Source organism: Cervus elaphus, chromosome 18, assembly GCF_910594005.1.
Source record: "Cervus elaphus chromosome 18, mCerEla1.1, whole genome shotgun sequence".
Lineage (NCBI taxonomy): Eukaryota > Metazoa > Chordata > Mammalia > Artiodactyla > Cervidae > Cervus > Cervus elaphus.
The window spans coordinates 121416772-121442446 of record NC_057832.1 but is presented as its reverse complement, the minus strand read 5'-3'; the positions used below and the strand labels follow the sequence as shown (position 1 = coordinate 121442446).

The following is a 25675-nucleotide window of genomic DNA, read 5'->3' as shown; positions in this document are numbered from 1 at the left end:
GTATATTGTCACCTTGCTTATTTAACTTATATGCAGAGTACATCATGAGAAATGCTGGGCTGGAAGAAGCACAAGCTGGAATCAAGACTGCCAAGAGAAATATCAATAACCTCAGATATGCAGATGACACCACCCTTATGGCAGAAAGTGAAGAGGAACTAAAAAGCCTCTTGATGAAAGTGAAAGAGGAGAGTGAAAAAGTTGGCTTAAAGCTTCACATTCAGAAAACTAAGATCATGGCATCTGGTCCCATCACCTCATGGGAAATAGATGGGGAGACAGTGGAAACAGTGTCAGGCTTTATTTTTGGGGGCTCCAAAATCACTGCCGATGTTGACTGCAGCCATGAAATTAAAAGACGCTTACTCCTTGGAAGGAAAGTTATGACCAACCTAGAGAGCATATTAAAAAGCAGAGACATTACTTTGCCAACAAAGGTCCATCTGGTCAAGGCTCTGGTTTTTCCAGTGGTCATGTATGGATGTGAGAGTTGGACTGTGAAGAAAGCTGAGTGCCGAAAAATCGATGCTTTTGAACTGCGGTGTTGGAGAAGACTTTGAGAGTCCCTTGGACTGCAAGGAGCTCCAACCAGTCCATCCTAAAGGAGATCAGTCCTGGGTGTTCATTGGAAGGACTGATGCTGAAGCTGAAACTCCAATACTTTGGCCACCTCATGCGAAGAGTTGACTCATTTGAAAAGACCCTGATGCTGGGAGGGATTGGGGGCAGTAGAAGGGGATGACAGAGGATGAGATGGCTGGATGGCATCACCGACTCGATGGGCATGAGTCTGAGCAAACTCCGGGAGTTTGTGATGGACAGGGAGGCCTGGCGTGCTGCGATTCATGGGTTCGCAAAGAGTCGGACACGACTGAGCGACTGAACTGAACTGAACTGAACTGAAACACCAGAAGAACAGCAACAACACTATGATCTAAGTTTAGAACATTTTCATTATTCTTCTCTAAAATTCCATAACCATTGGCAGTCACTCCCCATTTCCACCCATATCTTCCCAATCCTAAGCAATGAAATATTTGTTTTCTGTATCTATACATTTGGTTAGTACGAGTAATTCATATGGAATCATACAATAACTTGGTCTTTTTTATTGGTATATTTCATTTTCAAGTTTCATCCATGTGATAATACATAATAATATGTACCAGCACTTCATTCCTTTTAATGGGTGAATAATGTTTCAAATCTAATAGTGTTGAGCATCTTTTCATGTGCTTATTGACTATTTCTGTACTTTCTTTGGAGAATTATCTTCCCTTATCCAGACTGTAAAAAATGTGCAAGTTGAGAAATTCACTTCACTAGATGTGGCTTAACATACTTTTGCCAATATGACTGCAAGATCAAAATCTCAGGGTATTCAGTCATGTAAAAATCTCATTGAAGAGCCTAACTGTGTAACTCATAATCTTCTCAACCATCTCAGCAGAAGCCAAACACAGAGATGGGAGTATCTAGCTAACCCCTATGGAGGGGTCTCTGGTCTAATGGAATGAATCCCCATGACATACATAGGAAACCCACAGGTTCTTACGAATTTTATATCTGCAGAAGCTCTGCCAGCTTGGACTGAAAAGGACAGAGAAACTATGAAATCAAAGAAGGCTGGCAGACCGCCAGCCTCCTCAGACAAGAAATATGCTGATAAAACTGCTCAGCTACAAACTCATGCTACCTTTCATGAAGAACAAAAATGACCCCCAGAGGACAAAGTTAAAATCTGTAGACCATTATTCCCAGTACTTTAAACATACAGGAGTATGCCCAAGTGAATGTAGAAGTAATTTGGAACTGGTGACCCCCTTTTTTCCTTCAAATTTCTCCTTTTTTTGAACAGAAATACTTATAACTGTTATCCTATGCCTGTCTCACCATTACTTTCAGGAGAAGACACCACTTATTTCTTTAGTTTCACAGGGGTTCACAATAGTGATGAATTGTGCCCTGGGATAGAGTATACCCAGAGTCTTACCTATAACTCATTGAAATGATTTAGATGATGGCATTTGGGACTGCTGAGCTGATGAAATTTTGGACTTTGAATTGATTCTGTAATAGTTTGAGACTTCTGGGGTCTCAGAACAGAGTGGATATACTTTGTATGTGGGATGGATGTAAATCTTTGGAGGCCAGAGGTCAGATTGTGTAGACAAAATAACACACAGCAAAGATGTCCATGTTGATCAGTCATATCCGACTCTTTGTGACCCCATGGCCTGCAGCATGCCAGGTCTCCCTGTCCACCAACTCCCGGAGTTTACTCAAACTCATGTCCATCGAGTCGGTGATGCCATCCAACCATCTCATCCTCTGTTGTCCCCTTCTCCTCCTGCCCTCAATCTTTCCCAGCATCAGGGTCTTTCCAATGAGTCAGTTCTTCACATCAGATGTCCAGATGTACTGGTGTTATGGACTGAACCAACTCCTCTCTCTCCAATTCATATGTGGAAGCCTTAATCCACAATGTGACCATATTTGGCAACAGAGCCTTGAAGGAGGCAGTGAAATGAGATCATAAACGTGGGGCTCTGGTCCAGCAGCACTGATATCCTTGTGAGGAGGCAGGACTGGAGACAGGGCTCTCTCTCTCTCTCCCTGAGCATTCAAGCAGAGAAAAAGCAATGTGACAAGGTGCTGTCTGCCAGCCAGGAAGAGAGGTCACACTAGAAACCACCCTGCTGGCCCTTAACCGAGGACTTAGACTAGAGAACCGTGAGAAAATATGTTTCTGTTATTTGAACCCACCCCGTGGCTATATTAGGTCACCCCAGGCAAAGAATACAACTAGAATTTTCGAAATTTCAATTTCCAAAGTTTTGCTGCTAGTGCCTAAGAAATACAATTAATATTTGAATATAGACCTTGTATTCCATGTTTTTTCTAAAACTACCCCTAAATGTATTAGCATTATCTATACAACTTTTTCATTTGTCGGCAATGAAGATAGTTTTACTTTTTAACTTCAAATAGATACAATCCATTAGGATTGCTAAGAAAATGGGTCTGTTTACTAAAGTCAAGGTCCAAATAAGAATAAAATAGCTGCAGCTATTGAAGAGTCTATTTGACCTGAATGCCTCTAGACAAGCTGTTTAGTCACAAAGTACTACAATTTCTCTCTCTATGGCTTTGTCTGCATTGTCAGGTTTTAAAGAGAAATGCATGTCTAAGCAAAACACTGTCAATGTTTTAAATAAATTTTCCATTTTAGAAATTTATTTACCTATTTATTTATTTGGAATAACTTCTCTCTTTTATTTTTGATATATTTTTAGGTGATTATCCATAGACTTTGTAGTAAATGGTAAAGCTGCAACCCATTCTTGATACTTAGATGAATTCATTGTTTTCAATACAGACGCAAAATGCTTTTGCTTTTGTTTTAAAGGTCTGTGTTCTTTTTTGTAAGGACAGGTGATTTACAGTGTTGTGTTAGAATTTTCCATTTTAAAATCAACCGTTTGGCGGCAGATTTTACTAAGTGGAACACTGCGCATGTCACCAAGGAGAGCTGAGAGGAAGAGCTGGAGGGGCCGTGTCAGGATGGAGCAGAGACTGCGCAGGCCCTGACGTCTCTCTCTTGTCTGGTGAGAAGCCTGGAGACTCCAGCTAAGGTCAGCAGAACAAGAAATGTATTTGTAAAGACATTTCATAGGAACTTATGAAAGAGATCTCTGGAGCAGCGGTCCCCAACCTTTTTGGCCTCAGGGATGGGTTTCATGGAAGGCAATTTATTCCACAAATCGGGGAGGGCAGGGTGGGGGAGGGTGGTTTAGGGATGCGTCACGCCCAGCACATTCATTGTGCACTTTATTCCTAATCTAATGCTGCTGCTGGTGTGACAGGAGGTACTGGTCCATGGCCTGGAGGTTGGGCACCCCTGTCTAGAGGAACTAAAAATAACCTGATGGTTTCTACAACCCAGAGTGAAGAAAAGGAAGCGGGAGGAAATGTGAGTTAAATGTTCCACTTGGATAGGAGGCAGTCTGTATAACAGACAGTCTGGATATCAGGCAGTCTGATATATCAATAATCATATTGATATATGAGCGTAACATTAAAATGACAGAAATAAATTCCAGAAGAATTAAAATCAGAAATGGTCCAAAGTAAATGATCCCTAGGGACTGGTTGTAGCACAGATAGTATGAGAAAAGTATTATTATTTTTATTTTAATTGTAATTGTTAATACCTTTTCATTGTTTGTTTTTCTGTTTATTCATATTATTTGGGCAATAAATATTAATAAAGTTATATTCTGATCATAAAAATACACTCATACCCATATTAATTGCCTGAGTGAGCGTGCATCTTCATGATGCACCAACGCCAAGTCAGCTAATTTGGTTTCTCGGAAGCACAGGGGTCTCTGTGAACAAAGAGTGTGGCTCCCACAGACAAACGGTAGGCAGGGCAACGCTTTACCCAGTGAGGCAAGAGCAGGCATGTCCAATGAAATGTCCAACCCAAAACATCGGTGTCACAACAACAAATACCCTAAACACATTTAAGGGGCGATTTAGTTTCAGGAACCTCATCTTCTGCCACACAAAATGACTGTTTCTTAATTTGAATTTTATTGACTTTGTTGACTGACCTGTATTTATTTTAATTTGGCTCTTGCTCTTAAGTTTATATGAATTGTTAAGTAGAGTCTGTATGTGTTTCATGCACATTTTTCTTGGGTTCCAAAATCACTGCAGATGGTGACTGCAGCCATGAAGTTCAAAGACGCTTGCTCCTTGGAAGAAAAGCTACGACAAACCTAGACAGCATATCAAAAAGCACAGACATCACTTTGTCAGCAAACGTGTGCACAGTCAAAAGTATGGTTTTTTCAGTAGCCACGTATGGATGTGAGAGTTGGACTATAAAGAAGGCTGAGCACTGTGGAGCTGGAGAAGACTCTTGAGAGTCCCTTGGACTGCAAGGAGATCAAACCAGTCAATCTTAAGGGAAATCCGTCCTGAATATTCATTGCAAGGACTGATGCTGAAGCTGAAGCTCCAATACTTTGGCCACCTGATGTGAAGAGCCAACTCACTGGAAAAAACCCCGATGCTGGGAAAGATTGAGGGCAGGAGGAGAAGGGGGCAACAGAGGATGAGATGGTTGGATGCATCACTGACTCAATGGACATGAGTTTGAGCAAACTCCGGGAGACAGTGAAGGACAGGAAAGTCTGGCATGCTGCAGTCCATGGGGTCACAAAGAGTAGGACATGACTGACCGACTGAACAACAAAAATAATAAAAAGAAATATGTGTGGGAGAGAGAGTGTCTTTTTTTTCTCCAGTTTTTAAAAAACACAAGTGTACAGCTTAATGTGAATGGATTTCAGTTCCTCTCCTGGTGGCCTAGATGATAAAGATTCACATTTTGGAGCTGAGAGGAGTCCCCCAGGGAGGGGAGAGGACCCCGTACGGGCGCTCAGTGGGCGTGGCCAGGGGAGCAGAGGTGGGCCACAAGGCAAGGCCGTCCCCGGGGCCACAGTTCCCAAAGTGTCCAGTGCATCTCTAGTTCTGCTGGCTCCGGGGGTCCACTTATATGCCTGGCTCCAAGATGTGGCTACCGTAAAATGAAGGCATTTAGTAATATTTCCCTTTGTTATCAGTTTCTCTGGACTGTTTTAACACGTTGTCACAGATCTGATCATTTAAAACAGAAATTTATTCTCCCATGGTTTTAGGAGCCCAAAAATCTAAAATCAGCTTCAATGGGCCAAAATCAAGGTGGGCTCCTTGGGAGCTCGAGGGGACAAGCTTTTCTATTTTAACAATGTTTTAATTGGAGAATTGCTTTACAGTTACGTTGGTTTCTGCCATACAACGTGAATGGGCCATAAGCATGTACGTGTGTGTCTGTGTGTGCATGTGTCCCCTCCTTCTTGAACCTCCCCCCTGCAATCTTTTCTTTGCCTCTTCCAGCTTCTAGTGCTGTGGGAGCTCCATGACTTGGGGCCGAATCACTCCATCCTCTGACTCGTGGTCACATGGCCTTCTCTCCTGTCTCTCTGTCACACCTCCCTCTGCCTCCACTCACAAAGACACAAATGATCTAATTTATGACACACTGGATAGCCCAAGAAAACCCCGCATCTCAAGCTACTCAACATGACCGCATCTGCAAGGAAGGACTCCGTAGGATGACGGTTCTAGGCGTTAGGATGTGGGCATCTCCTGGGGCCTGCCTTTTTCCTGACTCATCCCTCTCAACCTTTGCTCCCACTTCCAACTAACCCACCACTTGATAAGGCAGCCTCTGAAAATGCAAGTCATACATTTCCTGAACTTTTAAAAAGATATTGAAAAAAAAATAATCTAGATAAAGGAAAGCGATGGGGAAAAAAAGACTGATTAGATCTGAGGTTCTATAAATTATCACTTAACCTATTTTCTGTGATTTTATTGCCTCACCTAAAAGCACAGATAATCAGGGATTTGGGGAATATGAAACATCAACCTGAGAAACTGCATATATCTATTATTCCTCCTTAAGCGATCAATGTTGCTGAACCAGGGTTTAAGGTAAGAGTTATGTCTCAAAGAGAAGGCAGGTGATTTAACTTCATTCTCTTCAGTCCCCCGAGCTGCCTCGTTCCTTATGGACAACCTCTCTCTAGTTCTCTGATTTTATTATTTCACTGATTTCTGTGCTCTGACCTATATGAGGAAACTCAGCTTAGACTCCTGAATTGCTACTTTTGGGTCCTGACCAGTCAGAGTCTTCCTTAAAATAGCACCTCCTGGATCAGAGAGCCCCTTGTAACATATGGTCTCAAAGGCTACCAAAATCCACGTGAAATTTACCAACAGGCTCTCCTCTAAGCCAAGAGGTAGACTCCAGAGAAAACCAGAGGGCCAGAATAAGACTTACTCCTTTTCACGGCTTACGTGCAACTGTGCCTTTAAAGTAGGATGCATAATGTAGCAACACTTTGAAAAGTGCCCCATTATGGATAAATATGTAGGCACACTTGCCTTAACTTAGAGTCTTCATGCAAGTATGAATAATAAGCATCTACTGTCATCCTTGCGATAAATGGCTCTTTAGTGTAAGGATTCAATAAATAAGCAAGATTCACCTAACAATCCTTCTAGAACTAATGATGAAAAGTCAGAAGAGAGACTGTTAAGATTCTCCTAGGGACCCACTTCTCAAGACTTTGGAAGCTTGCAACTAACTGTAAGGTTAGTAGCAGTATAAATTAATTCTTTCTTTCATGAGAATCTGTCAGAACTCCCTCTTTTCAGATCTGTTTCAATTTAAAGAATGGTGCAAATTCACCGTTCAAGTTCAAGGAATGCAGACCTCATTCCTCAAGTATTTCATAAATCGAGGAGTCTCATTACTTATTGTGGCAGGCACTACGCTGCCTCCCGAAGAGCCACAGCCCTCTGTCAACTCAGCAGAGGTGAATTTCCATGAAATACATGTTCTCTCAACCCTTACAGTTAAGGGTGGTCATGTAACATCATTATATGAACAAGCTGCCTCCTGGCTGGTTTTGGAAAAAATACAGAAATACATTAGGCAGGTTCTAATTTTCCCATCCTTTCTGTGAGGGTGTGAGATGAGACATATGGTGTCATTGCAGCTACTTTGCCAACATGAAGATGATAGCAGCAGAGAAACATGATCTTTGAGCCACAGAATCATCCTGGGACTGGGAAAACATGATAAACACCTACCATTTGAATCACAGTATTTTAGTTAGGTATTTTGTTCCGTATGGATAAAAGTACTCTAATGGATACCTAGTAACATCTGAGCTTGGATAAATGCTCAAGATGATTCTAAGATGGTTAACAGACTGACTAGATCCACATGCTTCCTGAAATGTATCCACATTTTTATGAGCCTCTCCCCCTTCCAATGGCAAGATCAACTGTTGTTCAATTGCTAAGTCATGTCAGCCTCTTGTGACCCCGTGGACTGCAGCACACCAGGCTTCCCTGTTCATCACTATCTCCCTGAGTGTGCTCAAACTCATGTCCAAAGAGTCAGTGATGCCATCCAACCATCTCATCCTCTGTTGCTCCCATCTCCTGCCCTCAATCTTTCCCAGCATCAGGGGAAATGATAAGATCATCTGTGGGTTTATCACAATAAAAGTAGTTAGGACATATAGGTTGTTCCATATCGTAGGAGCGATGAGAGTACAATCTGGAACTCAGTGCCTAGCATCCCAGACCCTCCTAACACTCGTCACATCCTGCCAGTGCTTCCAGGCCAGGCATCTCCTGTCCAGCAAGCACGCCAGGCTCATTATGGTTCATGGTGACCTTCTTTCTTGGATTTCCTCCCTTTAACACAAGGTGTATCTTTCAAATTCTTCATCCTCCAAAATATCTTCCACAAATGCTTCCTGTCCTCAACGATCTCTCCCATATTCTGGATTGTCATAACAGATACTATCTGTACCACCCATTTATAGCACTTAGTCTTCATTAGCACTGACACATTAACTGTAATCAGAATCAGCCGCAAGAAGAGGAGCAAAAATAGAGACACTATTTACTCAGTTCATCAGCTGGCAGATGGGTGTGCAAAGAATCTACAGACACAACCACAGATGCCCAAGTGCACATGAACAACACCAGAGACCTATAAAGTACCCTATATGTCCCATGACAGGACACCTGGTCATAGTCATTGATAATAGATGGATGATGACAAGACTGGGACATGGGGGATGAGTTTAATGTAGGAAGGAGAACAGAGAGAAAATGTCTAGAAAAAATGGGCAGGAAACAATATTTCTACAAAAAAAAAAAAAAAAACCCAATAGGAAATAGTAAGGCATATATCACTTGTTATGAAATGGACAAAAGTTATTAAATTACTTGTGTTGTGCAATTTCCATAGGGATGATACGAGACCTCATGATGAGATAATCCATCATCAGTTGAAAACTGGGCACAAACAGGACTTAAAATATAACATCAAAACACATGAACACACTGAACAAAAGAACCAGGCATAAAAAATGCACGTTACATGATTACATGGATCATGTAAATGTAAAATATATAACATCATGCAAAATTATCTTATGATGTTAGAAATTAGGTTACCTTTAGGGAGATGAATGATGAGAAAGGGCATGGGGTAGATACTGGCTGCATTCTGGTATTTTTGGATTTGGGTGTGGGCTATGTAGTCTGTTCAGTTTGAAAATTCATTAAACATTAGAATATTGTATGCAAATATATAATGTTTCTAAAACATTTGTCCCAGAATTTTAAAAAGAGAGGGTTAAAACACTGAGTTACCACTTCATGCCAATTAGAAGGACCAAGCAGAAAATCTGGGACACGGACAACACCAAATGCTGGCGAGCATGTGGAGCAACGGGAACTCTCATCCACTGCTGGTGGGGACGCACCACGGTGCAGGTCCTCGGGGAGACGGCTTGGTGGTTTCCTACAAAACCACACACTCATCAGATGATCCAGTGATCATGCTCCCTGGTAAAGTACCGAAGGAACTGAGAATTTATGTCCCGCCCAAAACCTTCACGTAAATGTCCACAGCAGCTGTATTCACAACCATCAACACTTGGAAGCAATCAAGATGTTTTTCAGTAGGTAAATGGATCAAGAAACTGAGGTACAGCCAGACAGTGGGATATTATTTAGTGCTGAAAAAAAAAATAAGGCTTCCCTGGTGGCACAGTGGTAAAGAATCTGTCAGCCAATGCAGGAGAACAGGTTTGATCCCTGGTCCAGGAAGATCCCCCAGAGAAGGAAATGGCAACCCAGTCCAATATTGCTGCCTGTAGAAACCCACAGACAGAGGTGCCTGGTGGGCTACTGTCCACGGTGGGGGGGGGTGGTCTCAAAAGAGTAGGACACAACTTAGCAACTGAACAACAACAACAAAAAAAGAAATAAACTATCAAACAATGACAGTTCCTCCACGAAGGAACCTGAAGTGTATACTGCTAAGTGAAAAGATGCCACTCTGAAAAGGGTACATACTGCATGATCCAACTATATGCCATTCTGGAAAAGACAAAACTATGGAGATGGTATCTTCCAGGTGGCACTAGTGGTAAAGAACCAACGCAGGAGACATGAGACGTGGGTTTACTCCTTGGGTGGGAAGATCCCCTGGAGGAGGAAATGGCAACCCACTCCAATATTATTGTCTGGAGAATCTCATGGACAAGTGAGCCTGGTGGGCTGCAGTACACAGGCTTTTGCAAAGAGTTAGACATGATTGAAGTGACTTAGCATCCACACATGGAAACACTAAAAACAACAACAAAAATCAGTGCTTTCCAGGCGTTACAGGGGAAGGGAGAATCAATAGATGGGACACAGAGGACTTTCAGGGCAGTGAACCTACCCCATATGGCACAGTAAAGGCAGATGCAGGCAATTATAAATTTGTCCAACGCCAGATTGTGCAACACTGAGGGTGAACCTTAACGCACACTACGGACTTCGCGTGACAATGACGTATCAACACAGGTTCACAAACTGTCACAAAGGTGCGATCTGGGGAGGGGTGTTCATGACGGGGACACCATGCATTTCTGGGCATGCAGAGCCTATCCCCTGGATAGCTCTACCTTCTTCTCAATGTTGCTGGAACCTAAAGCTGCTTTTAAACAGCAAGGTCTATTAAAACAATCCATGGAAACTTTATTACACACCTAGACAACTAGCAGGAGCAACTGTTCGGTGGAAGGATTCTCTAATATGTAATTTTAACATATACTTTTCCCACATAAACCCATCTCATCTTATTTTGACTGTGGTGTAATTTCAGAACGCTTGATGGTTTCTGACTTGGACGCTCTTACATTCTCTTATGGCAGAATCTAATTTACGAGCTGGATGCCAATTTGCTAGATTTCTCTCCCTCTCAATAAAGCCTATTGGGCCCAATTGAACATTTTTTAAAAAAGATAAGCTGAGAGCTAGCAATGCAGTTATAGACATTAGATATAAATCAGATAGTTATGAAATTTCCATTCTGCAACAATCATCTCTACATTTTGTTCCCACCCACAAGATTAAAGAGATTTATATTCTGATAACCTCTGTTTGGCCTTAAAAGTCTACCTTCAATAAGACTTCCAAATACCCAAGGCTTTTCATTTTTATACCACCTAAAGTATCCTAATGTTTTCCGTCACAAACCACTGTCTATCTTCTCAACAGTGAAAGTCCATAAAAGTCAAATGTCAGGAACATTTTAATGCAAATATGATCCTGGTGAGTTTTTAAGCTCCTACAACCATAATTGTGATACTAAAGATTATCAGAGTCCTTTTCATCAGAATACAAGAGTTATAGCTGCAAAAAAAAGACATTGCTGAGTGTGACCTATCGCAGACATCTACTTAATATCTGAAAATAAAAAAGGTAACTTTGAGTCTATTATTCCAAAGAGAAATTTAGAAAAGAGCACAGACTAGCAAGGGAGAAATGAATGACAGAACTGAAAAGGACACATTCTCATCTGGTTAATCCCTTTGGAACTAAGATTGCCTTAAACACTTTTAATTTGATTTTTAAAACATAACTTCTGCATAACTGGTGATAATTAGGCTGCAGTACAGAACAAAGGTACTTGTAGCTCAGAAGTAAGGTATTGCCACGAGGTCCTCTGAGACCCTGAGGCACCAAAGGCGCACTCCATCACGACCCTTCCCAAGGATACTTCCCAAGTAGGAAAAGGGACCCACGCATACTCAGAAATGTTTTCACCAGAAGACTAAGTCCAAGGACTTTGGAATGGATTTGAGGGTTAAATAGAAAGCGGATACTGCACTCTGAGTTTCAACAAGCCAAAATACAAGACTGAAAGGAGGGAGCACTTGAAAAGATAATTGTTTAAATACAGGATATGAGTCTCAAGTCAATCTAGGAAACAGAAGCAGGTCTGGAAGGGGTGCACTCAAGACTGTGCATGTAAGTCCAGGGTGTTATTACTACTAGGACTCTCTACTCTTCAAACCTAAACTTCCTCCCTCACAGGGGCAAAGTCACTCCTGCTGTGGCCTTGTGGAGAGACCAGTAAGATAAAGGGGTGTGTGCGGGCACTTTGGAGACCATGGACAAGGTGATGGCCATGCCGTGTGTTAGGTCAAAGATTCAGTTATTCACAACAAAAGGTCTTTAACCAAAAATGAAAGTGAAAGTTGCTCAGTCGTTTCTGACTCTTTGCAACCCCATGGACTAGAGCCCACCAGGCTCCTCTGTCCATGGGATTCTCCGGGCAAGGATACTGGAGTGTGTAGCCATTCCCTTCTCCAGGGGATCTTCCTGATTCAGGGATTGAACTCGGGTATCCTGCTATGCAGGCAGATTCTTTACCATCTGAGCTACTGGGGAAGCCCCCAAGCCTCACCTGTAACTTCTATGTTATTTTTGCCTAATGATTGTTCAGTCGCTCAGGCATGTCCAACTCCTTCTGACCCCATGGACTGCAGCACACCAGGCTTCCCTGTCCTTCACCATCTCCTGGAGCTTGCTCAAACTCATGTCCATCAAGTTGGTAATGCCATCTAGCTATCTCATCCTCTGTCATCCCCTTCTCCTCCTGCCTTCAATCTTTCCCAACATCAGGGTTTTTTCCAATGAGTTAGTTCTTCACATCAGGTGGCCAAAGTATTGGAGCTTCAGCTTCAGCATCAGTCCTTCCAATGAATATTCAGGGTTGATTTTCTTTAGGATTGACTGGTTTGATCTCCTTGCTGTCCAAGGGACTCTCAAGAGTCTTCTCTAACACCACAGTTCAAAAGCATCAATTCTTTGGTGCCCAGCTTTCTTCATGGTCCAACTCTCACATCCCTACATGACTACTGTTAAAACCATAGCTTTGACTATATGGACCTATATGCTGTCTAGGTTTGTCATAGCTTTTCTTCCAAGGAGCAAGCGTCTTTTAATTTCATGGCTGCAGTCACTGTCCACATTTATTTTGGAGCACAAGAAAATAAAGTCTCTCATTGTTTCCAATGTTTCCCCATCTATTTGCCATGAAGTGATGGGACCGGATGTCATGATCTGAGTTTTTGGAATGTTGAGTTTTAAGCCAGCTTTTTCACTCTCTTCTCTCACTTTCTTCAAGAAGCTCTTTAGTTCTTTGCTTTCTGCCATAAGGGTGGTGTCATATGCATATCTGAGGTTATTGATATTTCTCATGGCAATCTTGATTCCAGGTTGTGCTTCATCCAGCCTGGCATTTCGGATGATGTACTCTGCATGTAAGTTAAATAAGCAGGGTGACAATATACAGACTTGACATATTCCTTTCCCAATTTGGGACCAGTCTGTTGTTCCATGTCTGGCTCTAACTGCTGCCTCTTGACCTGCATCCAGGTTTCTTAGGAGGCACGTCAGGTGGTCTGGTATCCCCGTCTCTGTCACGGTGGGAAATTCTCCGTGTGCACTTTCTGTCTTTCTCAGTGCATCTGTGCTGTCGTGGAGAATATGTGCGTCTTCTCTGCCCACAATGCATCCAGCACTTAGCTCAATGCCCCCAGCCCCTTGCAGGAACCCTTCATGTTTGATCAATGGATAGGCATTATTGGTCAATGTGACGGTCTGCATGTAGGTGAATTTGAGAAGGCTTTGAATGATCTGACATCCTCTTGTGTCTGGTGGAATTTTGACGCTGTAACAAAAGCCACTGCTGCATCCAGGGAGAGTGATGCAGAAAGCCAGTGATGGGAGGCACTCGCTACTGAACCAGCCCGTCCGACCATCCTAAACCTAGGACATACAGTCCTCCAGCAGCACATCCTGGAGAAAAACACTACCTATGAAAGTCCAATAGAACCAAAGGGTCAGGCAGGCTCAGCCATAGTTTTATTTTAACAGACGGATAAAAGAAATCCCACTCAAAGCCTTTCCTGGAACTCAGGGATTCACTAGAGCCTCACCCTCATTGTGGTTGCCCCTGACAACTGGCCATCCGCATTCAAACAGAGAACAGTGTAGCATGTTCTGTGCTCTCTTATTGACTGCAGAAGAGATGCTGCTGTGATGGTTCCGGCTGCACAAGAACTGAATGTAAAAAGCTTTCAGGATTAGCAGCTGCATTTGAGAGAACAGAGACTGAGGCATGGCTCCTTGTATAGCTGGGAAGACCCAGGGATGGCTCTCTGCCTGATGCTGAGTGGGGCATCTGGAAGGGAATGTCCCGGGACTGACTTCATGTCCCGGGCATGAAGTTGTTCAATCTCAGATGTTTCCCACCCAGCCTGGTTGCCCTGGACCGCAGGCGTGAGGAGAGCCTCCGGCAGCCCTCTCATCTCCCTTTGAAGTGATGGATGCATGAGCCCTTGGATTCTGGGTGACAGGAATACTCACGTACCTTGGGGGTGGGGAATGGGAGTAACTGCAAACTACCCAAACCATTGCTGTTCCCTAACTCCCAAAGTGAGTGATGGACAATCATATCATCAGATCTTCAATGCTCAGTGTATACAGTGCACTTGTGCTCAAAGAAAAGCAAAGGTAGGAACACACACTTCACAACTTCTGAGGAAGATCTCATTTACCTTCTATTAATTAAAAATAGTTGCCAAAGACACCAACTTTTATGAATTAATTTTTAATTAATATAAAACATCAGCAAAATTAAAAAATAGAAGAGCATACATCTTTACCAATTCCCTCCCCCAATCCCTCTCAAATCTACTCATTTAGATTTCAACAGCTGAATGGATGTTTTCCTGTTCAGTCAGATGCTCTGTGTTGAACTGCCAGTCCAAGTGATCCAGGAACTCTGATCTCATCATAAACCTCACTCACAGAGCAGTTCAGTTCAGTTGCTCAGTCGTGTCTGACTCTTTGCGAACCCATGAATCGCAGCACGCCAGGCCTCCCTGTCCATCACAAACTCCCGTCCATTGAGTCGGTGATGCCATCCAACCATCTCATTCTCTGTCGTCCCCTTCTCCTCCTGCCCCCAATCCCTCCCAGCATCAGGGTCTTTTCCAATGAGTCAACTCTTCACATGAAGTGGCCAAAGTATTGGAGTTTCAGCTTCAGCATCAGTCCTTCCAATGAACACCCAGGATTGATCTCCTTCAGGATGGACTGGTTGGATCTCCTTGCAGTCCAAGGGACTCTCAAGAGTCTTCTCCAACACCGCAGTTCAAAAGCCTCAATTTTTCAGTGCTCAGCTTTCTTCACAGTCCAACTCTCACATCCATACATGACCACTGGAAAAACCAGAGCCTTGACCAGATGGACCTTTGTTGGCAAAATAATGTCTCTGCTTTTTAATATGCTGTCTAGGTTGGTCATACTTTCCTTCCAAGGAGTAAGCGTCTTTTAATTTCATGGCTGCAGTCAACATCGGCAGTGATTTTGGAGCCCAAGAAAATAAAGTCTGACACTGTTTCCACTGTCTCCCCATCTATTTCCCATGAGGTGATGGGACCAGATGCCATGATCTTAGTTTTCTGAATGTGAAGCTTTAAGCCAACTTTTTCACTCTCCTCTTTCACTTTTTATCAAGAGGCTTTTTAGTTCCTCTTCACTTTCTGCCATAAGGGTGGTGTCATCAGCATATCTGAGGTTATTGATATTTCTCCCGGCAATCTTGATTCCAGCTTGTGCTTCTTCCAGACCAGCATTTCTCATGATGTACTCTGCATATAAGTTAAATAAGCGGGGTGACAATATACAGCCTTGATGTACTCCTTTTCCTATTTGGAACCAGTCTGTTGTTCCATGTCCAGTTCTAACTGTTGCTTCCTGACCTGCATACAGGTTTCTCAAGAGGCAGGTCAGGTGGTCTGGTATTCCCATCTCCTTCAGAATTTTCCACAGTTAATTGTGATCCACACAGTCGAAGGCTTTGGCATAGTCAATAAAACAGAAATAGATGTTCTTCTGGAACGCTCTTGCTTTTTCGATGATCCAGTGGATGTTGGCAATTTGATCTCTGGTTCCTCTGCCTTTTCTAAAAGCAGCTTGAACATCTGGAAGTTCTCGGTTCACGTATTGCTGAAGCCTGGCTTGGAGAATTTTAAGCATTACCTTACTAGCGTGTGAGATGAGTACAACTGTGCGGTAGTTTGAGCATTCTTTGGGATTGCCTTTCTTTGGGATTGGAATGAAAACGGACCTTTTCCAGTCCTGTGGCCACTGCTGACTTTTCCAAATTTGCTGGCATATTGAGTGCAGCACTTTCACAGCATCATCTTTCAGCATTTGAAATAGCTCAACTGGAATTCCATCACCTCCACTAGCTTTGTTCATAGTGATGTTTTCTAAGGCCCACTTGACTTCACATTCCAGGATGTCTGGCTCTAGGTGAGTGATCACACCATTGTGATTATCTGGGTCGTGAAGATCTGTTTTGTCCAATTCTTCTGTGTATTCTTGCCATCTCTTCTTAACATCTTCTGCTTCTGTTAGGTCCATACCATTTCTGTCCTTTATTGAGCCCATCCTTGCATGAAACGTTCCCTTGGTATCTCTAATTTTCTTGAAGAGATCTCTAGTCTTTCCCATTCTGTTGGTTTCCTCTATTTCTTTGCACTGATTGGTGAGGAAGGCTTTCTTATCTCTCCTTGCTATTCTCTGGAACTCTGCATTCAAATGGGAATATCTTTCCTTTTTTCCGTTGCTTTTCACTTCTCTTCATTTCACAGCTTTTCGTAAGGCCTCCTCATACAACCATTTTGCCTTTTTGCATTTCTTTTCCATGGGGATGGTCTTGATCCCTGTCTCCTGTACAATGTAACGAACCTCCGTCCATAGTTCATCAGGCTCTCTGTCTATCAGATCTAGTCCCTTAAATCTATTTCTCACTTCCACTGTATAGTCATAAGGGATTTGATTTAGGTCACAGAGCAAGCAACTTTCTCACAGAGCAAGCAACTCTCCTTTCACAACTGCCACTGAAACCTCTTCACCATTAGGCAAATGTTGTTGGAACTTCAGTATATAAACGGCCAGATTGAACCACTTTTAAAACAACTTTCCCACCACTGTTTAAACTAATACCTTAATTGAGATAAAATTCACATATCATAAACTTTACCTTTTTAATGTATACAATTCAGCAACTTTTTAATGAGTTAAAGAACTGTGCACTCATCACCACTACTGAATTCCAGAGTATCTGCATCACCTCCAGAAGAAATCTCATTATGATGCATGGATGTAGGCTTATCAGCTGTATCAAATGCCCCACTATGGGAGAGGATGTTGATAATGGGTGAACCGTGCATGTGTTGGGGTAGGACATATATGGGGAATCTCTGTACCCTAGTTTCAATTTTGCTGTGAATTTAAAACTGCTCTAAAAATATAATGTCTTTATGAAAGAAGCAATCTCATACCTATTAGCAGAGTCAGCAGACCCTTCTTACTCTCCCCATTTCCGGTCCCCGGCAAACACTGAGCTGCTTTTTAATCTGTATGGATGTGCCTGTTGTGGAATCACACAATATGTGGTCCTTTTATGTCTCACTACTTTCACTTGTGCTCAAGTTTTAGCTATGCTGTAATATGCATTTGTATTTAATTTTTTAGCTGAATAACATTTTACAGCTGAATAACAATAACAATATTGTATGGATATACCACACTGTTTTATCTATTCACCTGGTGAGGGACATTTGGGTCCCTTTTGACTATTAGGAATGTCTCTATGGACATCTGTCCCTGGAGAAGGAAATAGCAACCCACTCCAGTATTATCACCTGGAAAATCCCACGGACAGAGGAGCCTGGTGGGATACAGTCTGTGGGGTCCCAAAGAGTCGGACAGAGCAACTTTCACTTTCACCACTTCACCTTGTTCAAAGAGGCTACACAATTTTACTTTCCTACTAGTATTGTATGAGTTTCCAATTTTTCCACATCCTCACCAATATTTGTTATTTCCCATTAAAATATATACATTTTCTTGGATTTGAATTGAAGGGTATTATGTTATGTGAATAAGTCAGACAGAGAAAGACAAAAACTTATATGTGGAATCTAAAAAGTACAACAAACTAGTGAATATAACAAACAAGAAGCAGACTCACAGATACAGAGAACAAACCCGTGGTCACCAGTGAGGTGCGGGAGGGGAGAGGCAATATAAGGATGGGGTGGGACACACACACTGTTGAGTGTACTATAGGTTACAAGGGTTGATTGTATAATGTGGGGAATATATCCAATATTTTGCAATAACTGTAAATGGAGTGCAACCTTTAAAAATAGTGCAAAAATACATATAAAATTATATGTATATATATCTCTCCATCCTACTGAGTATGAAGTGGCATCTTACCATGTTTTGATTTGCATTTCCCTGATGATTAATGATATGGAGCATGTTTTCTTAGGCTTATTGGCCATTTGTAGTTCTTTGGAGAAATGTTGTTCAAATCCTTTACCCATTTTAAAATAAACTGTTTGTCGCGTGATTTGAGCTGTAAGAATTCTTCATATAGTCTGAATACTAAATGTTTATTGAATATATGATTTGCAAATATATGCTCCCACTCTGGGGGTTGTCTTTTCATCTTCATCATAGTGACCTTTGATACACAAAATATTTTTATGTTGAATGAAGTGTTATTTATTTTTTCCTTTGGTTGCTTGTGCTTTTGGTGTCATATCTGACAAACAGTTTCCTAACACAAAAGTTAAAAGATTTACACCTGTTTTCTTCTGAGAGTTTTATAGCTCTGGCTCTTATATTCAAGTTGTTCATCCACATTGAGTTAATTTCTGTATACGGTGGATGTCGGAGTTCAAATTCATTCTTTGCATGTGGACACCCAGTTGTACCAGCACCATTTGTCAAAAAGACTGTAAATGGTCTAAGCACCCTTGTTGAAACTGACTGTAGTTATATGGCTTTATATTTGAACTCTAAATTATAATCCATTGATCTATATATCTATACTTAAGAATAGCAAGGAGAAATAAGAAAGCATTCCTAAGTGAACAGTGCAAAGGAATAGAGGAAAACAATAGAATGGGAAAGACTAGAGATCTCGTCAAGAAAATTAGAGATACCAAGGAAACATTCCATGCAAAGATGGGCACAATAAAGGACAGAAACAGTTTGGACCTAACAGAAGCAGAAGATATTAAGAAGAGGTGGCAAGAATACACAGAAGAACTATACAAAAAAGATCTTAATGACCCAGATAATCATGATGGTGTGATCACTCACCTAGAGCCAGACATCTTGGAGTGCAAAGTCAAGAGGGTCTTAGGAAGCATCACTATGAACAAAGCTAGTGGAGGTGATGGAATTCCAGTTGAGCTATTTCAAATCCTAAAGATGATGCTGTGAAAGTGCTGCACTCAATATGCCAGTACATTTGGAAAACTCAGCAGTGGCCACAGGACTGGAAAAGGTCAGTTTTCATTCCAATCCCAAAGAAAGGCAATGCCAAAGAATGTTTAAACTACCACAATTGCACTCATCTCACACGCTATCAAAGTAATGCTCAAAATTCTCCACGCCAGGCTTCAACAGTACATGAACCGAGAATTTTCAAATGTTCAGGCTGGATTTAGAAAAGGCAGAGGAGCCAGAGATCAAATTGACAACATCCACTGGATCATTGAAAAAGCAAGAGATTTTGAGAAAAGCATCTACTTCAGCTTTATTGACTATGCCGAAGCCTTTGACTGTGTGGATCACAACAAACCATGGAAAACTCTTAAAGAGATGGGAATACCAGACCACCTTATCTGCCTCCTGAGAAATCTGTATGCAGGTCAAGAGGCAACAGTTAGAACAGACATGGAACAACGGACTGGTTCCACATTGGGAAAGGAGTACGTCAAGGCTGTATATTTTCTCCCTGCTTATTTAACTTATATGCAGAGTACATCATGTGAAATGCTGGGCTGGAAGAAGCACAAGCTGGAATCAAGATTGCAGGGAGAAATATCAATAACCTCAGATATGCAGATGACACCACCCTTATGGCAGAAAGTGAAGAGGAACTAAAAAGCCTCTTGATAAAAAGTGAAAGAGGAGAGTGAAAAACCTGGCTTAAAACCAACATTCAAAGAACTATGATCAAGGCATCTGGTCCCATCACTTCATGGGAAATAGATGGGGAAACAGTGGAAACAGTGACAGATTTTATTTTCTTGGGCTCCAAAATCACTGCAGATGTTGACTGCAACCATGAAATTAAAAGACGCTTACTCCTTGGAAGAAAAGCTATGATAAACCCAGCCAGCATATTAAAAAGCAGAGACAGTACTTTGCCGACAAAGGTCCATCTTGTCAAAGCTGTGGTTTTTCTAGTAGTCACATATGGATGTGAGAGTTGGACTATAAAGAAAGCTGAGCCCTGAAGAATTGATGCTTTTGAACTGTGGTGTTGGAGAAGACTCTTGAGAGGCCCTTGGACTGCAAGAAGATCCAACCAGTCCATCCTAAAGGAGATCAGTCCTGGTTGTTCACTGGAAGGACTGAAGCTGAAGCTGAAGCTCCATTACTTTGGCCACCTGATGTGAAGAGCTGACTCACTGGAAAAGACCCTGATGCTGGGAAAGATTGAGGGCAGGAGGAGAAGGGGGCAACAGAGAATGAGATGGTTGGATGGCATCATCGACTCAATGGACATGAGTCTGAGCAAGCTCTGGGAGATGGTGAATGACAGGGAAGCCTGGAGTGCTTCAGTTCATGGGGTCACAAAGAGTCAGACATGACTGAGTGACTGAACAGTAACAAAGATAGTATCACAATACTTTTACTACTGTAATTTTAGGGTAAATTTTAATATCATAGGTGTAAGCCCTTTAACTATTCTTTTTCAAGATTGTTTTGGCTGGCCTGAGAGCCTTGCATTTTCCTATGAAGTTTAGAATTGGCCTGTCAATTTTTGCAAAATACAAGTTGGGATTTTGACATGGAGTATGTTGAATCTATGGATAATTTTGGGAAGTACTGTCATGCTAACAATAGTACATCTGCTAGTCCATGAAGATGGGATACCTTTCCATTTACTAAGATCTTTAATTCCTTTCAATTACGTTTCATGGTTTTCAGTGCAGAAGCCTTACGTTTTTATTGTTAAATTGATTCCTAAGTGTCTTATTCCCTTTGAAACTAATGTAAGTGGAATCATTTGTAAATTTCATTTTGAATTGCTCATTACTAGTGTACAGAAATATAAATAATTTTTGTATAATTTTGCATCTTCCAATGTGGCTGAACTCATTTTTTAGTTTTTTTTGTGTGTGTTTCTGGACTTTGTAAGATTTTCTATAATAATTTCATGCCATCTATGAACAGAGATGGTTTTACTTCTTTCTAATCTGGATGTCTTTTCTTCCCCTTGTCAAGGATAACCTGATATTTAGCAAGATCACTGCTAACCATTTCAGTGTTAAGTATAATATTAGCTGTGGGTTTTTTATAGATGCTCTTTTTCAGGTTGGGAAAGTTTCTTTCTATTCTTCATTTGTTCAGTGTTTTATAAAGAGGGGATTGTAAATTTTGTCAGACGCTTATTCTGTGCCTATGAGATGATCATGTTGTTTTTTTCATCTTTATTCTATAAATCTGAGTGTACTACACTGATTTTTCATATGCTAAACCAAATTTTCTCTCCTGAGATAAATCCCATTTGGTCATGGTATATAATCTTTTTTTGTAAGTTGCTGGTAATTTGGTTCAATTTCTTAGTATTTGGTTATGATTTTTGCATCTATATTCATAAGAGATTTTGGTCTGTCGTTTTCTTGTGATCTCTTTATTGAGTTTTGGTTTCAGGGTATTTGTTGTTGTTCAGTTGCTCAGCTGTGTCTGACTCTTTGTGACCCCATGAACTGCAGCACTCCAGGCTTCCCTGCTCTTGACAGTCTCCTAGAGCTTACTCAAACTTGGCCAGCAAGGAAACAGCAACCCACTCCAGTATTCTTGCCTGGAAAATCTCATTGATAGAGGAGATTGGCATGATACAGTTCATGGGGTTACAGAAAGTTGGACATGACTGAGTGACTAAACAAAACAGCAACAATAAATTAGAGTTAAACATACCTGAAAATTTGCCTGCAATTTTTGTACCTGTCAAAAAATGCATTTTTTTCATCATAAAGTCTAATACCTGTATAGCCTATTTAATGAGGATTGGAGCATCTTTTTGTCTACACAAGTTGACACTTAATACAAGGAGAATGGATAGTCACACACAGTTTATACATGGTGATAATGTTTTCCTATCATGACCCCATACATTTATCTTATGGGCAAAGGCTTTCTTCTTGCCGTAATCTCACCACTCTCCTGATACTAAATTCTTACCTCTCCATGGAAGCCCACCTTCACATATGACTTTCTCCATGAACTTTCTCATGAAGGTTTTATCTTTCTTCTCAGCCTCTATACAACTTATGTTTGAAACTTTCAATAATCCATGCGTATATATATATATATATATATTTTTTTTTTTTTTTCCCCTGTAGACTTTTGCTGATAATTGTGTGTTTTTCTTCCCTGAGAGACTTTTGATTCTGTTTCATGTTTCCTTTATTTCATCAGTAGTATCTAATAAGTAGTTTATCCTTAGTTGACACTCAATATATGTTGTTTTAATAATTTTAATTCATCCTTGATAGAATACCCAAGAATACCATGAGACATATAAAATTATATTTATAAGGGCAAAGTCTTTAAGCTGATCAAGTATAAACAAATATTTGTGAATTTTAATGCATGCCAAGAATTTACCCTAGTCAAGAATTATCTAAACAAATTCATAGCATGTACAATGGATCTTTTTCATTGAATGCATATTACATCATTTTACCATATGGCGCAATGAGAATTAGAATCGAGGGAAAATAAATTACACAGTAGGCAGTTACTTAGAAAAAAAATCGCCAAGTAAAATCACGCCCTCTGTCCCATAGAGCAACTTGCTTTTCCAGGAACAAATGTAAGTACCTGGGGTCAGCAGTATCACCGAGGTGACGATCAAGGAGCAGATGACCAGGATGACAAGCAGCGCAATGGCTATTCCTTTCCAGTTTCTTTGTGGAGGGTTACTCCCCACGAGCTCCTGAAACAACAGCACAAAGAGAAAATCTTGTGAGTTAAATAAGGAACTAAAATAATCCAAGTAACCACACTTCAGTCAAATCAAGATCTTGGGTGTAGGCTTCCATGGTGGCTTAGTGGTAAAGAGTCCGCCTGCCAATGCAGGAGATGCCAGAGACGCAGGTTCGCTCCCTGGTCTGGGACGATCCCACATGCCTTGGAGCAACTAAGCCCACATGCCTTGGAGCAACTAAGCCCACACGCCACAACTACTGAGTCTGTGCTCCAGAGCCCGAGAGCCACGACTACTGAGCCCACACGCCACAACTCCTGCCCTCTCACTCCCTAGAGCCCATCCTCTGCAACAAGAGAAGCCGCCGCAGTGAGAAACGCGTGCGCTGAAGCTGGGGAGCGGTCCTCACTCTCTGCAACCAGAGAGTGGAGCAAGGAGGACCCAACACAGGCAGACAGAAATAAAGAGCGCCGGGGTATTCTCATCCTTGAAGCGACCATCAATTCCCTTCTCTTCCTTCTGCCTCAGGGTCCAAAGGACCCAGGCTCCCGTCCCTCATTTTATGGAAAAGCTTTATCTCAAGAAGAATCGGATATTATGTTATGTTTACAGCCTTTTCTGTACCTTAACGCTTCTCCACCAGTAAACTTGGTTCCACATTACAGGGTGACTATGGAGTTTCCCATTACAGTCAACCTATTAAATGTCATCAAATCAAACCCAGGTATGATAAGTATTTCTAGCCTCAACCTCTCTCATCTTTCTCTTTATTGACACCCGCACTGTGAACTTCTGTTTCAGCTGTGAAACTCAAACATTTATTCAGCACATACTAAGTGCCAGTGTTAATCAGTGTCTGCCTACTTCTCACCATCCTGTACCTTCTTCCATCAAATAAAGCTTCAAGATTTCCCAGGTCTCACTTGACTAGGTAACACATCTACCCCTTTTAAGGTTTTTAGTCCCCTCCACAGAGCTGTATTTGTATTACGGCAGGTATTGAGGGTGAAAGGGGGGATCTGGAGACATTGCTAAGAATGGTAAAGATTTACTAAATCTAGGAAATTTATCCAGCACCTTGGCTCCTGAGACCAAATTTTCAGTTTCAAATCAGAATGATTATATAACTTACAGTCCAACTAGGATCCTTGGGGAGACAAAGGGGGTAATATTAATAAACAATAATAAATACAGTAGTTACATACCATTAATAATGATAATTATTAATTTGCAAGAGCAACTGGAACTCTCCAGGGCAAATTTAGGCATAAGGCTACACTGCAAATGAACTACTCACTACTGTCTATACAAAGATCACAAAATATTCTCTCCTGTAGTACCCATACTACAACTCATATTAACTCCAAGTCAAAATGCAGCAGAATGGAGATGGTGTCAAAAAGTAGGTAATGCAATGCACAGATACACCTTTATCCAAGGCTGAAAGTTCACTAGAACGTATTAAATGGCTGCAAATCAAAATAAAGACAATACTCAACCACAGGACAGCAAATAATTAACATCTGACATCCAAATATTTAATACTGGCCATCTAGGTTATAGAATTAGGAAAAAAATTGACTCGAGCTAATTAACACCAGCCATCTAGGTTTGAGGACTATTAAAACTTGAGCAGGAAAGAGTGCTACAGTTTTTAGAAGTTTTGACCAGCATTCTTATTTGCCATCAAGAACTTAATTTGCCCATTAAAAAGTGGTTTTCAGCATTTAAAAATAAGACTAAACATATGCATGAAATTATGACAAAAAGGTATATACTGAGTCAATCTCCTTTCCTATTAGATAGAGTTTTCTATGTGAGGAAATCACAGGCCAGTGATAAGAAGAGATCAGATCTCACTGATTGAGCAGCTTTTCATTTCACCCAAGTTTACAGAGGAAATAGGCCATTCTCACTAAGAATGTGAATAGCGTATATCTTGCAGTAGTGCATTCCTTACACTATCATAGTGTGTATGATCTCTCACAGACCCAAAGTGGGCACTTCTCAAATATCGTTCAGATTAAATTCAGAGTCAACATCCAAAACTAGAACAATTTCACACTCAAGATCAATCTTTCTCAAGACAGAGAATAATTAAATTAATGGAATTGTCTTCATCAGCTCAAACAATGGATATCTTTTAAATCCTGTTTCTAATAAGAATATTCTCAGATTTGAAATTTTGTTTTATTTAGAAGTTTATATGAAAAAAAAACCAACTAAAATAGTGTACAGAGATTAAAAAAAAAAACCCAACAACTAAGACTTTACAGTTCAGTTCAGTCGCTCAGTCATGTCCGACCTTTGCGACCCCATGAATCGCAGCACGCCAGGCCTCCCTGTCCATCACCAATTCCTGGAGTTTACTCAAACCCATGTCCATCGAATTGGTGATGCCATCCAGCCATCTCATCCTCTGTCATCCCCTTCCCCTCCTGCCCTCAATCTTTCCCAGCATCAGGGTCTTTTCCAATGAGTCAACTCTTCACATGAAGTGGCCAAAGTATTGGAGTTTCAGCTTCAGCATCAGTCCCTCCAATGAACACCCAGGACTGATCTCCTTCAGGATGGACTGGTTGGATCTCCTTGCAGTCCAAGGGACTCTCAAGATTCTTTTCCAACACCATGGTTCAAAATCATCAA

At 41.3% G+C, this 25675-nt stretch overlaps 1 protein-coding gene across 7 annotated transcripts in view; it reads right to left on the bottom strand.

Moving 5' to 3' along the window:
- Nucleotides 1-25675, bottom strand: part of DPP6 (dipeptidyl peptidase like 6) — a 1045929-nt gene that overhangs the window by 350296 nt on the left and 669958 nt on the right. For all 7 annotated transcript variants that reach the window (XR_006334937.1, XM_043872438.1, XM_043872440.1 and 4 more), the window contains exon 2: nt 22924-23038. Coding sequence is in view for 6 of the 7 variants with exons in the window: in XM_043872438.1 (XP_043728373.1) it covers nt 22924-23038 (115 nt within the window). In the remaining variant the exon portion in view is untranslated. The remainder of the gene's footprint in view (nt 1-22923; nt 23039-25675) is intronic.